The sequence below is a fragment of the Hyaena hyaena genome, unplaced genomic scaffold (genome assembly GCF_003009895.1).
Source record: "Hyaena hyaena isolate Hyena2069 unplaced genomic scaffold, ASM300989v1 scaffold_71, whole genome shotgun sequence".
NCBI lineage: Eukaryota > Metazoa > Chordata > Mammalia > Carnivora > Hyaenidae > Hyaena > Hyaena hyaena.
Window position 1 is genome coordinate 1163435 of NW_024080704.1, and position 12739 is coordinate 1176173.

The 12739-nt window shown below is 53.9% G+C and overlaps 1 protein-coding gene across 6 annotated transcripts in view; it reads left to right on the forward strand.

The window, feature by feature from the left end:
* The window catches only part of TNS1 (tensin 1), a 182022-nt gene that overhangs the window by 137875 nt on the left and 31408 nt on the right, over nt 1–12739 (forward strand). For all 6 annotated transcript variants that reach the window (XM_039233097.1, XM_039233098.1, XM_039233094.1 and 3 more), the window contains 2 exons: nt 9551–9747; nt 10712–10787. In XM_039233097.1, the coding sequence (XP_039089028.1) occupies nt 9551–9747; nt 10712–10787 (273 nt within the window). The remainder of the gene's footprint in view (nt 1–9550; nt 9748–10711; nt 10788–12739) is intronic.

A 12739-nucleotide genomic window follows, 5' to 3' on the forward strand; every position in this document is an offset into this window, starting at 1 on the left:
ACTTCCAGCAACTTGAGATTGGCCACGATGAAAGTATTTACACCATGGAAACTGGTAATCAGAGTTTTGCCTCACCTAGGGAACCAGTCCACGAGAACATCATTGCTTTTCGTGGAGAGTCAAGACACAGGATGGGTAGCTCTGTCACTCTAGAAGTGAAATGCTTTAAGTGACATGCTGTCTTTTGCTTTGTCCCACATCTGGGCCCCTGAGATAAGGCCCCCGCCTTCTTTGTCCTAGATTTTGTTAAAGGGAGAGGAATGTGGCTCTCTTAATATTTTATGGAGTTGAGGTGGACTGATGAAGGATAACACTCTAGCCTAGTGATGGGCTGGATCTGGGGGCAGATTCTCTGAGGAAACAGAATGAATTCCCTCCCCTCCCCCACCAGAAAACCCTGTTGTGTAGCTCTATCGGAGCCTGCTCTAAAGGAAACCATATCTTAATGGCTCCAGAACTATGTTCATCTTATAGTGCATCTCCCCTCAGCCTTTTCTCTCCTGCCAGCTTCTGAGGTGTTGACTGTCAACATCCATACGCTTAGTTGCTCAGGCTTTGGCTGCCAAGGAGTCATAGGAAGGGAGAGATGTTGGTATAGTATCTCTGTCTCCAGCCCTAATTTAATCTTCTCTACCAACTGTGAGTGACTCAATCAGAGAAGGGAGGAGAAATATAGAGAGGAAAGATATATTTGGTCGCCAGGGCTATGAAGGGGGACCTCTTTGGTCCATGCCCCATCATGAGAGTATTTCTTATGTCAGCAAGCCCTGTTTGCACAGCTTCCTCAGTAGCCCTGCAGAGTGTCTGAAGTACATGTGTAGGTAAAGACACAGTGGCAGGATCCTTGTGTACAACAGGATGGGAGTCAAGGAATAGACCAGAACCACCTCTTCCTGCTTCTATATTCTTCTGCAAGAAGCTGGAACATAAGCTTCAGCACGAGTAACTCAGGAAGCTTAGATCTGAGGGAGAGCCTCTTCATGGCCATGAACTTGATCTGGTTTCTCCTGGCTTTTCTCCCACAGGTATTCCTTTTCTTCCTTGGCCCAATACCTCCTCTGTACCTTAATACTATATCCCTGACTCATTCCACTTTGATCCAACAAGTCCTTATATCTTATTTTAGCTTGGATCTCAGGGAATATAGGGGTAGTTTTCTTTTTTTAAAAATTTTTAAATGTTTTTATTTATTTCTGAGAGAGAGAGAGAGACAGCGTGAGCAGGGGAGAATCAGAGAGAGAGGGAGACACAGAATATGAAGCAGGCTCCAGGCTCTGAGCTAGCTGTCAGCACAGAGCCTGATGCGGGGCTCGAACCCACGAACTGTGAGATCATGACCTGATCTGAAGTCAGACACTTAACCGACTGAGCCAGCCAGGCGCCCCTATAGGGTAGTTTTCTTAACTTGATAAAGGGTAGGTACTAGAACCCTATAGCATGCATCACACTTTGGTGTGAAACATTAGAAGCATTCCTGTTACACTAGGAACAAAATAAACATGCCTTCTATCACTGCTATCGTATAACATTGTACTGGATATCCTAGCCAGTGCAATAAGACAAGAAAAAGAAATAGGAGCCAGAGTCGTTGAGCTCACGTTATCCTATGATCCTGATTAAGTGACTGGACCGATCTCAGATGTCTGTGGATGTACAGGTTTCAATGCATGTGGGAAATCAGATGTGCATCTTACCCTTGAGCAGTCTGGTGTTTAGTAAGAGGAGAAAGAGCTGGAACTTTAAAATGAAGTCATTCCTAATAAGTGAGACGTGGAGAAAGTTCTGTGGGAATGAAGAAAAAGGAAAGATCTGTATCAGCTGGACAGATTGAGGAGTGTGTTGAGTGTGGGCTTTAAATAGAGCCTTGGAAGATGAGTAAGAGTTTGAAAGTGGGTGAGGTCATAGGAGAGAGAGGGCTTTTAGTGAAGACGGGAAAGCAGAAGTGTGTGAAGGATATAGTAAATTGAGAGCATTTAGGTAGTGTGAGAGGTCAAGAGTAGCCTAGGACCTGCCCCTGGTTGGTCTTAAAAATACCAGACTAAGAGGCTTGAATCTTACCTAGTGGCAATGTAGGAAACCATGACTGTGTTTAGTCAGGAGAAAGCCATGATCAAAGCTGAAATTTAGGAAGATGTAGCTGGTGGATCTGGGCAGGAAGGATGCAAAATAGGAGACTTCAAGTTAGGAGATGGAGTTGCTTCTTTGGTAGACTAGGTTGGGGGATTGCATTAAGGTGCTGACTGTGGAGATGAAAAAGAAGAGACAGGTGCCAAGGATGTCGTAGGAGTAGAACCAATGCATTTACAAGTTGATTGGATGTAGTGGGTGAAGGAGAGGAAGACATCAAAGGTGACTCTGAGATTCCATGAATAGGGGCAGGCTGCTAGTTCCACGAACAAGCCAAGAGTTAGGAGTACACGTGGGTGCTGTGTAAGATGAAGACACCAGTGTCCCATAGGCTGAGTTTGAGGTGAAGGTGGAGGCTGCATGTAGTAGGGATGCATGGGAAGCAGCTGTACATCTGGAATTGGAGCTTGAAAGAGCAGAAAGAACTATTGATTTTGGAGTCATCCTCACAAAGATGCAGGTCAAAGCTTTGGGCATGAATGAGGTCTCTAGGTCAGGGGGCATGGAGAGAAAAGAACATAGGATGAAAAGGCCATGAGGAAGAATAGAGAGGAAGGCAACTGAGAAGGAATGTCCAAGACAGTGAGAGAAGACAGGGACAGTGGGTCACCACGGAAGTCAAGACAGTAAAGGGTTTCCAGGAGGAGGGGTGGGGGGATCACAGTCTCACCGCGGAGGGATCATGAAGAGGAGCACTGGGAAAAGCTCACTGGGCTTGCCAATGAGGTGGCCCCAAGGATTTTCAAAGGCATATAGAGAGTGACCAGAAGCAGACTGCAGGAGTGAGGAGGGAGTGGAGAGGCCGCCCAGACAAGATGTCAACTATTCTTTCAAGTGGTTGTGTGATAAAAGGGAAGACGACAGTGGCTAAAGAGGGTAACAAAATATTGAGAGCCTATTTTTGTGTGTGTAAATTTAAGAGGCATGAGAATGTTTTTAGAGGAGACGCCGAGGTTGAATATGGAGGGAAAAGAAAGACAAAAAAGAGTGTAAGAGAAAGAAAGAAGTTGCTAGAATAAGGTCTCTAAGGAGGTAAGAGGGGATATAGGCCTAGGAGCCCAGGTGGCTGATTTAGACTCAAGCAGGAAGTGAGATACCTCTTTGTGAAGCAGGAATAAAGGATGAATCCAGATCCAGGGAAATATCTGTGTTGAGCTTTGGGACCTCACAATGAGAACCTAACTTTTACATTTCATCATGGATTAGGGGATGACATCAAGGCCCATTCAATCATTCATTCACCATGAATCCCTAGTCTGTGTTAGTCTGGGAAAATGGAGGTAAACAAAAGAGGTAAAAATCCTTGCCTTCATGGAGGAGATGAGCAATAAACAAATAAGCAAATGCATGTATAATAAGTTAGATTGGTGATAAGTGCCATAAATTAAAGCAGTAAAGCATCAGTGAGGGGTAGAGGGTGGATGGATGGTTGCACTTTGCATAGGATCAGAGAAGACTTCACGGGGTCATGAGGGAATGTGCAGATGGAACAGCAAGTGTAAAAGCCCTGAGGTGGGGGTGTGGCCCATGGGAGAAGTGTAGTGACGCATGGACTCAGAGAGGTGATGGGAGTGGAGGCCAGCTTGCCGTGGGCCTTGTACGTGACCATGAGAACTTGGGTACTCTGTGTGCTGTGTGCAGAGCAGTGACGTCATCTGACTTGCTCTCAAAGGATCAGTGTGGCCAGGATGGAATGAGGGAGACCAGTGAGGAGGCTGCTGCTATTGATCAGGGAGGTAGCCGTGGAGATGGTGAGAAGTCCTCAGGTGGTAGACAGTTTTGGAGGTGGAGCCGTCAAGGCTAGAGGCGGGATGTGAATAAGTCATGGACTGCTCTAGGGGTTTGCCTCTGAGCAACTAAGGGGTGGAGTTGCTCTTCCTTGAGATAGATGAGAATGTGGGAAGAGCAGGCTTGGGGGAAATGTCCCAAGTATGAGTTTGGCTGTGATCGATTTGGATGCCCTCGAAACCACCAAGGGGAGAGGTTGGAGCTTAGAAATGCGGGCATTATGATGCCAGTAGGTGATGATGGCAGCATGCGCTGTCATGTGGAGTGTGCCATTGCATGATGGCACCTAGGGGTGAGCACGGAGACAGAAGAGGTCCTAGGCCTGAGTCCCAGAGCCTCCCACATCTGGTGGCGGGAGGCTTGAGGAGGACGTGGCCAAGAAACTGGTGCGGAGCAACTTGGGAAGCAGAGGGTTGCTGAAGAAGCCTGGTCCCCTGTGTAGCCCCCGCAGTGTCAGGAGGTCAGTGAGGGTGGATTAGAGGATGGCATAGCAGGTCTTTCTAGAGCATCCAGGTGGGCTCATTTATTTTAAGGACTTTTCGGTGGTGCCCAGCAGCTTTGGGCGGCCGTGGAAATGGACAGGGCTCCGGGGAAGAAGGTTACTTAAGGTAGGTTTGAGGGAAGGGTAAAGAGCAGAGGGATGCTAGCAGGCCGGGGGGTGTGGCCCTCAGGCCAGGCTGGTACGGTCAGATGAGTCCAGGAGGAGGCAGGTGACCATGAGAGGAGACAGGTCCTGAGATGGGGCCGGGCTGATGGCAAGGGCGGGTGAGGATAGAAGTCTCCTGGGCCCCAGATGGCACCTGCTCGCCCCGTGCTGGGGTTAGGAAAGAAAGAGCCGTGGCATCCCTGCCGGACCACGGGAGGCTCACCTGCCCCTTGGAGAAGCTAGACCCTCTCTTCTCGTCTGACACCCTCCCACCTCCTCCAGCGTGTGGCCAGATCCCAGACTCAGAACACCAACTAATCTTGATTTTCTCTTTGTTTTTGTTTTGTTTCGTCTCGTTTAATGCCTTGTCCCTTGCGTTCTCCATGTGTCCCGTGTCCATCTGCTCCCTGTGCTGTGGGTGTGGTGCCTTCCTTGCCTGGTGTCACCCACTCCTGCTTGCCCCCGTCCCTGCCGGCTCCCCGGGGTGGGGGTGGGCAGCGTACAACGCCAAGCTGCAGGGCCTCGGGCACACCGGCTTCCGGCTGCCTCCTCTCCACCGGCTCCGATCTTCCTCCGCCTCTGGTTGGTTCACCTCTGCCCTTCCCTCTGTGGCCCCCGCTATGGCTCTCAGCTTCCCTCCCTCTCTGTCTCCATGGGCTTCTTCTTCCAGACCTTTGCCCAGTCTCGTCCTCTGTCCTCGTTTTTCCATTCCCCCTTCCCTTTCTTCCTTCCCTCTTCTCTTTTCTTCTTTCCATCCCTTCCCATTCTCTCTGCCCCCGCTTGCCCACTCTCTCTCCTCTCTCCCCCCAGCCTCCCTCTCCCCTCCTTTCTGCATGACTGAGTGCTCCCACTTCTGCATGGACACAGGCCTGATGCTTTTAGCCTTGGCCTTACCTGCTGGGGACAGGGTCTGGGGTGGCTAGATGAACCTACAGGTTCCCCGTGGACACGCAGGCCATGGCATGGGTGTGCTCGGTGAGGGTGAGGACAGTCCAGCCCTCGGGCCGCCCTGGCCAGACCACCCAGGCCACTGGGCCAGGGCCTCGGTAGGAACCAGGCTGTGCTTTGCATGGGCCACCAGGCTCCTGACAGAGAGAGAGAGAGCATCTGTGCTCTGTCCGCTCTTGAGTACGGTACTGTCTGGGGACACAGCACACCCTCTGGCCTCATCCTGAATCTCAGATCCTAGGACCCATGACCAAAAGTCAGAAGCCCTGGGTGTGGTCGTGACCGTCTCTGTGACCCTGGGCAAGTCTCTTAATTATGCAGAGCTCAATTTCCTACTGTGGGAAATGGAGAGATCGTAGCCCTGCCACGTGTATCCTGCATCGGTGGCTTGTGCTCCAGTGTGGTGGACCCTTCATGAAGGGCCTGTGTCTGCTCGATGATGCCCACTAATGGCTGCCCTGGGTCTCTTGGACATAAAGGCCCATAGTCTTCTAGCTCCATGGAGGGACACATGTCATGTTTGCCCTGCGCCTCTAAGCCCAAAGGCCCAGCTTAGGGAGAAGCTGTGCTCAGGCTTGCCCCACACCATGGCCTCGAGCAGTTCCAGAAAAGGCTTCGAAGGCATTGGGGGTTGTTGAGTCCTAATGGAGGTATTTGGTGCTCGCACAGACTCTCCTCTTCCCAGTCCATGGATAACGGGGAGATGGCTCTAGCAGAATGCCCCCTGCCTGCCTCCTCTCCCCGACCTTCACCCTTTCTCGGCCCAGTGGAGGGGAGTGTTCAGTTGGGCCTGGGGGAATGAGGGCAGTTCTGGGGTGGGTGGGGGCCTGTCCCGAGGGGAGCTGGCATGGCTTGCCCTGGGGCTGCTAGTGTGATCGCCGTGTGGCTTTCTGGTGCCCTGGCCCAGCAGGTGGCCCCCCGGATACCCTGGCTTTCGGAGCCCCAGGCCTGCTGTCGGACACCCAGCCCCGTCACCTGGAGCTGAGGAGCCCAGTCTTTTGGAAATCGGAAGGCTGGAAAGAAGAGCTGGGTCTGTGGGGGTGGAAACGGCCAGTCCGGGGGCTGCAGGGGAGACACGTGATGAAGCCTGACACCAGGGCATTTGTCTGTGGGACTCGGGCGCTGGGCAGCTGTGCTCAGCCAGAGCGGGTGTGTCGATGTGTGTGAGGGCTCCAGCGCCCAGAACTGCAGTGTGTGTGTGTGTGTGTGTGTGTGTGTGTGTGTGCGAGCGCGCGTGCACGCGCACGCGTGCTCATGCGTGTGCCTGTGTGCGTGTAGGGAGACAGAGGCCCTGACAGACTGGGAACAGTCAAGAGACTGAGAAAGTCTTGGGGTCGAGGGTGGTGGAGGGAAGGAGGGGAGTGGGCACCAAGCCTATTTTTACGAGGGGTCAGTCTCTGGAACATGGTGGGGGGGCTGTTCTGTCTCTGACACTGACTATGAGCTTGTGTCCAGCTGTCCCAGCTTGGCTGAGGAACAGTAGGATTCTCTTCCCTCCCCCCAGCCATGCCCTGACTCCCCTCCCGTAGAGAAGGACAAGAGAGAGGGGACATGGCTCCCCAGCACTCCGGGGCAAAGCTGAGCCTGCCAAGGGGGACAACAGTGAGATACTGTGTTCAAAGAATGTGAGAGCCCTGGCCGGCCACTGGTGCCATGGGGCGCACTGTGGGGGGGAGGCGCTGTCCCCATGGGAGTGGAATGTGGGGTCTTCCTCCTTCTGCGGAGTCCTAGCTCTTTGGAGGTCATCCTGTCCTCCCCCTGCTTCAGGACTTGAGGAGGAGGTGTGATCATTCTCAGATGTCTGACTGTCTTGTGCCAGGATCTCACATCCTCCACAGTTGGGAAGCCCCTCCCGTAGTCTGGCCGCCTCTCTGTGAGGCAGCTACCATCTGGGGCACCTAAACATGGAGGGTGCTCTGAGCACTCTGGGGAGAATTTTCTCTGTCCCTCTGGGAGATTCAGGGCCTCGGATTAAAACAGACTCACTTTTCAAGGGCGGACATCAGATCCCCAGACAGGGACACTGGCCACCCCTTGCAAAGGAACAGGGACCTGCCAGAAAGAGGCTGCTGGGCTGGGTGAGCCGGAACTGAAACCAGCCGTAATGCATTTCTTTTAACCTTGGGGCTGAACTTCGTTCCAAACCCCTAGAGCCTTTCCCAAATGGGCCTCCTTTGTCACAATTATTATTAGAAAATCAATGGCTGTGTCTGTTTCTTTCTAATGTTTTTGCCAGGAATGAAATGAGCAGTAGCTCTAGATGAGGCTGCCCAGGAGGCCTGGGGTGGGTGGGGCTCCAAGGAGGTAGGAGACACGGGGTGAAGGCAGGTGCACCCGCAGTTGTGACATGGCGCTCGATGCGGCCACTTCTCTGAGGGCTGGGAGCCCGGGGTTGTCGCGGGGTCCCCGGGTGCTGCTCAGCCCTTTCAGGGCCTGCCTGCACCTTTGATCCAGGGTGATGCTCCTAGCAGACCCTAGTTAGGACTATGTGACCCCCCAGTTTTCTATTCTGAAAATAAGGGCATTTTAAGGTGAGGGCTTTTTTGCTTTAAGGAAAGCCGTTTGTGAGTCTGGTTTACTGTCCCCATCAAGGGGCTGTTTGGTCTTGGTGGAGAGAACAGGGAGCCCTGCCTCTGGGCAATAAAGAGCCCAAAGTGAACCCAGCCCCACCTGGGTAACACTGCCTTTGTAAATTATGCCAGTCTTGCTGCCCTCTGGACGGGGCCCAGAGTTATGGGATAGACGAGCGACTGTGTGTGTGTGAGAGAGAGAGAGTGTGCATGTCCCTCCCTAGTTTGGCACCGACAGCCTGCTGTTCGTGACAAGAAGGAATGTGCCTCTCGCGGCAGCCTTAGTGGCCAAGCCCGGCCAGAACTGGGGCGGGGCACCTGGGGCATGCCGACCCTGCTGTGGATGGTAGGTGACCCAGTCCGAATGAGGGTGATTTCTGCTTGCTGCACTGGCGCATTCCCAGCGGCCAGCAGCGTGCCCGCGTGCGTGAGTGTGTGCATGCGTGTGTAGCGTGCCGTGGAACAACGTTCCCAGATGTGCTGGCACGAGGCTGGTGCGGCCAGCATCCTAGGTGACCTTCGATATATCCCGGCATTTCCTCTCACTTAACCTGCCCTCCCGGGTAGTGGTGAAGGCAGAGCTGAAAGTTGCCTCACTCAGGCTAATGAAGACAAGAAGCCTGTCCTCAGGCGAGGTCTCGGCCTCCGGGACCTGGGGAGTAAGTTTTCTAGGGTTCTGGAACCGGCTCAAGGAGGCAATGGGTTCCATGCCTCAGCGCAGCTGTGAAGACGACGGAGTGGGAGGAAGGAGGGCAAGGCTAACAACACGCCCAGGCCTGAACGGAGGGGATCCAGGAAAGCAGATGGAGCTCATGACTTCAGCCCCTGTGTTGCTGGCAAGGGCAGGGTGGGAAGCTCACCATCTTTGGGGCGAGAAAAGGGGTGGGTAGATGAGGAGCCAGCAGAAGCGAAGGTGGTCAGAACTTTCAGAGGTGCATGGGAGGAAGGTTGGAGAACCCCAGAGAAGACCGGCAACACTCTAGGGGCCAGCTGGGGCTGGGACTTCGCTAGAAAACTTAAGTCGTTTCTTTGTTTCTCCTCGGGAGCACCATTTGCAAGATGATGCATTATTTGCTCCTTCCAAATGTCTTCCCCACGGGCCCGATGTTGATTGTTGGGTGATGCGGTCACCTTGGAGACTGTCTCTCCTCCTTCCACCTTCTCTCATTTCCCTGGAAGTCCTGGCCCTCTGCCTCCAGGGTTTGCAAGGAGTTGACATCTGTTTCTTGTATCAGCCCTTTGTGCTTTGGGCCACAGCCCTGTGCAGGGTAGAGATTCCCGGTGAAGGCCAGCCTGACTGTAGTGGAGAAAGGCTGGGGTGCGGGCCGAGGGGGCTGGTGGGGAGTGCTCAGGACACACAGGCTCAGCTCCAGCATGGCCCCTGGCTAAGATGCACCGCCTTCTCTGGGGCCTGACTGATCCTGTCTCGCCCAATATGCTCATTGCCATCTATGCCCTGCGTTCCTTACAGGGGTGCAGGCTCGGGAGAAGCAGCCTGCAGAGCCCCCAGCCCCTCTCCGGAGGCGGGCAGCCAGCGATGGACAGTACGAGAACCAATCTCCAGAGCCCACGTCTCCACGTAGCCCTGGGGTCCGTTCCCCTGTCCAGTGCGTCTCCCCTGAGCTGGCTCTCACCATCGCCCTCAATCCTGGAGGGCGGCCCAAAGAGGTGAGTCCTTGGGCTGCATCCTGTGGCCAGAGAGGGTAGTGGAGCCCACGTGAACTCTCTGGGAGCCAGACAGTCACCTGAGTGGCACTGCCCTGTAGGGAAACTCAGTCCTCACCCTATGTCTCTTCTCTGGCATGTGGAAGTTGGCATTTCCCTCCCTAAATAGTTCTGTGCTCCCACTTCTTAGATTAACACTGACGTTGATGTTCTCTCCTAAAGAGCGCCCCTTAGTAGGGTGGTAAGGATCCTGGGTATGGCACGGATGACCCCAGTCTGCACTCCAAACCAGATCATATAGTCTGACATGAGTGATTTGGAATTCTTTCTAGATATAGTGTTTCCTAGGAGATCTAACTTCCATGCCAACATGTTTGCATTTCTGAGACATTTCAGTAGTTGGAGGCAGTAAATCTTAAACTTCAGCGAGCATCACAGTCACTGGGGAGTTGTTCAAAGACATAGATTCCCAAGTCCACCTCCAGAGAGTCCAGCGTATCAGGTCTGGGACAGGGCTGAGGAATATGCATTGGAAACGTGCATCTTAGAAAATTCTGATACGAGTGGCCCACGTCCAATAAAATCCAGGCTAGCGAGTTATTCTGGATATAAATGGATTTTGGACATCTTTTCTCTCCTGTCTGCCTTCTGGCGGGACCCGAGCCCCTCATCCCAGCCCCTCTCTTTGGCTCCGTTGTGCAGTGTTTCCAAGGCAGGTGTGCCTGGTTTCCATCCATGCTGGACCACGGCTTTGCAAAGAGCCGATTTCCTTTTTCTCAGTGACGAAGAAATTGGTGGCGCTGTGAATGGCCAGGATCTATCTCCCCTTGACCTTTGTGCCTGCCTGAGGAGGCGTGGGTGGTCGGGCCGGTGAGGGGACTTGTGGGCCGGTTATCTGGGAAGCCCCTGATTTCGGGGTATGGCCGCCAGTGGGCATCCCCTCGACCCCCCTGTTCTTCTCTTGCAGCCCCACCTGCACAGCTACAAGGAGGCCTTTGAGGAGATTGAGGGAGCTTCCCCAACCAGCCCTCCGCCCAGTGGGGGTAAGAGCTCCTCCCTGAGTCTGTCTTCCCCTGGGCCCCTCAAGCCCCCCTCTCAGCCCCGACCTCAGTAAGCACCCCAGGTGTGAGGGCAGTTGCTGGCAGTGCGGAGCAGGCAGGGATCTGCACTCATTTCACGTCCCCATCCCGGCCCCACGTCTCTTCTTTCCGTCGTCCACGCGCAGATGTGTACGGATGCAGCAGCCGCAGGCTGGGGACCCTGCTGACCTTCCGTGGGGTCCCTGGCCTCCCAGAGTCTAGACTTTCCCTAGCTGTTAAGAGTTTATTGCATTCTGCATGCACCCCCCTCCCCTTGCCCATTCCTAAAGTGACTGTGACTTGCTGGTGTGTCTCTGAGATACCCTTTGACCTACTTGCTCCTGACCCCCATTTGTGTCCACATCCAGGCACCTGTTCTGTTTCAGGAAACCTCGTTAGTTTCCATCAAGGGAAGAAAGGCCCAGAACGCTGAGCCTGGCCGAGTCCCCAACTCACCCATCCTTGGCCTTTAGGCAGGAGCACCTAGTTTGTCCCTCCCGATGCACTCCCTGGAGAGGCAAATCCCCAAAGGACAGAGGCATTTCCACCCACACAGAAGACCCAGATGAGTGCAGGGGTGGGGCGGAAGAGGCAAGACGAGCTAGAAGGGGCAGTGGTGGGGCAGCAGTGATGGGACAATACTGAGAAGGACTCTGGGTCCCTGTGACGGCCCGGGGGTGGCAGGGGAGAAGGGGGAGGAATGGAACTGGCGGCACGTTCTGCTGGTGGCTGGCTGTCCTGAGGAGGGGAGGAACGTGGCACCAGTCCCCGCCACGGTGCCAGCACAGCCTGTGTCGCCTGTCATGTGGGGCGTGCGGGAGGCCCAAGTTGTGACCAGCAGCCGTGGCCGTCCCCAGAGCAGCGCCATCCAAGGGAACAGGACACACGTCACGTTTGTGATGTAAACTTTTCTAGTGGCCGCATTGAGAGACATAATAGGAAACCAGGGAAATAGATTTTAATGTTTTTCTTTAACCCCCAATGTCTAAAATATTGTCATCTCAGTAGATAAATCAAGATAAAACTATCGACGAGGTCTATCACAATCTTTTTTAAAAAATGTAAAAGGAGGCCCATGAAATTCCTTTCAATAATAGGTTTTCTTTAACCCCCAAGGTCCATCATAGAAGAGAGGTGTTGCCTTCTTATTTCACACCGGGGACTTGAAATCGGGCGTGTGTTTTATGCGTGTGGCGCATCTTCATTCAGACTGGCCGCAGGGTGCGGGCGTGTTCTGAGCGATGTGGGCCTCAGGGCCACCCAGGGGACAGCGTGAGCCCAGGGCGATCTGCTCAAGTGGCATCTCTGTGGCCTTTTGTGACTCTCAGGAATCGCTCTCCCTGGTCTTACCCCTTCACCTTCACCCCTGCTCCAATTCGCTGTGGGTCGAATCAGCCAGGATCTTGGTCATCACCCTGTTTGGGACAGAAGCCACCTGGGCTGAGATCGAGTTCGGTTTTTGCCGCATGTCCTGTCCCCATTCTTCTCTCCCGCCCTTGCCAGCCCTGGTGCCTCAGTGGAGAGCTAAAGTCCGAGGTTTCATCTGTGCACAGGGTTGGGAGAGAGGACAGAGGCGGAGAAATGCGAGGAATTTCTGTGTCGGGAAGCAAAAGCCTTGCCTGGCTTCAGGGCCACCCACTCGTCTGGCTCAGCACAAGAGCCAGATGCCTGGGGACTGGGGCAGGAGCCACCGGCAGCTGGATATGCTAGAGGTGGAACCGGGAGAACCCTCCCCCTGCCTCTCGTCCTCTTCACCTTGGGTCACCCGGCCACCTGTGCCTTTGCCACGCCAGCTGGGCCAGCATAGGCACACCTGTGAGCTGGAGATGCTTGGAACTCCTTCCACGGGCAGTGGTCTGTGAGGCTGGGCTCATTCTTCCATAGCTAATTGCATTCAAATTCATTTATTTGACAAA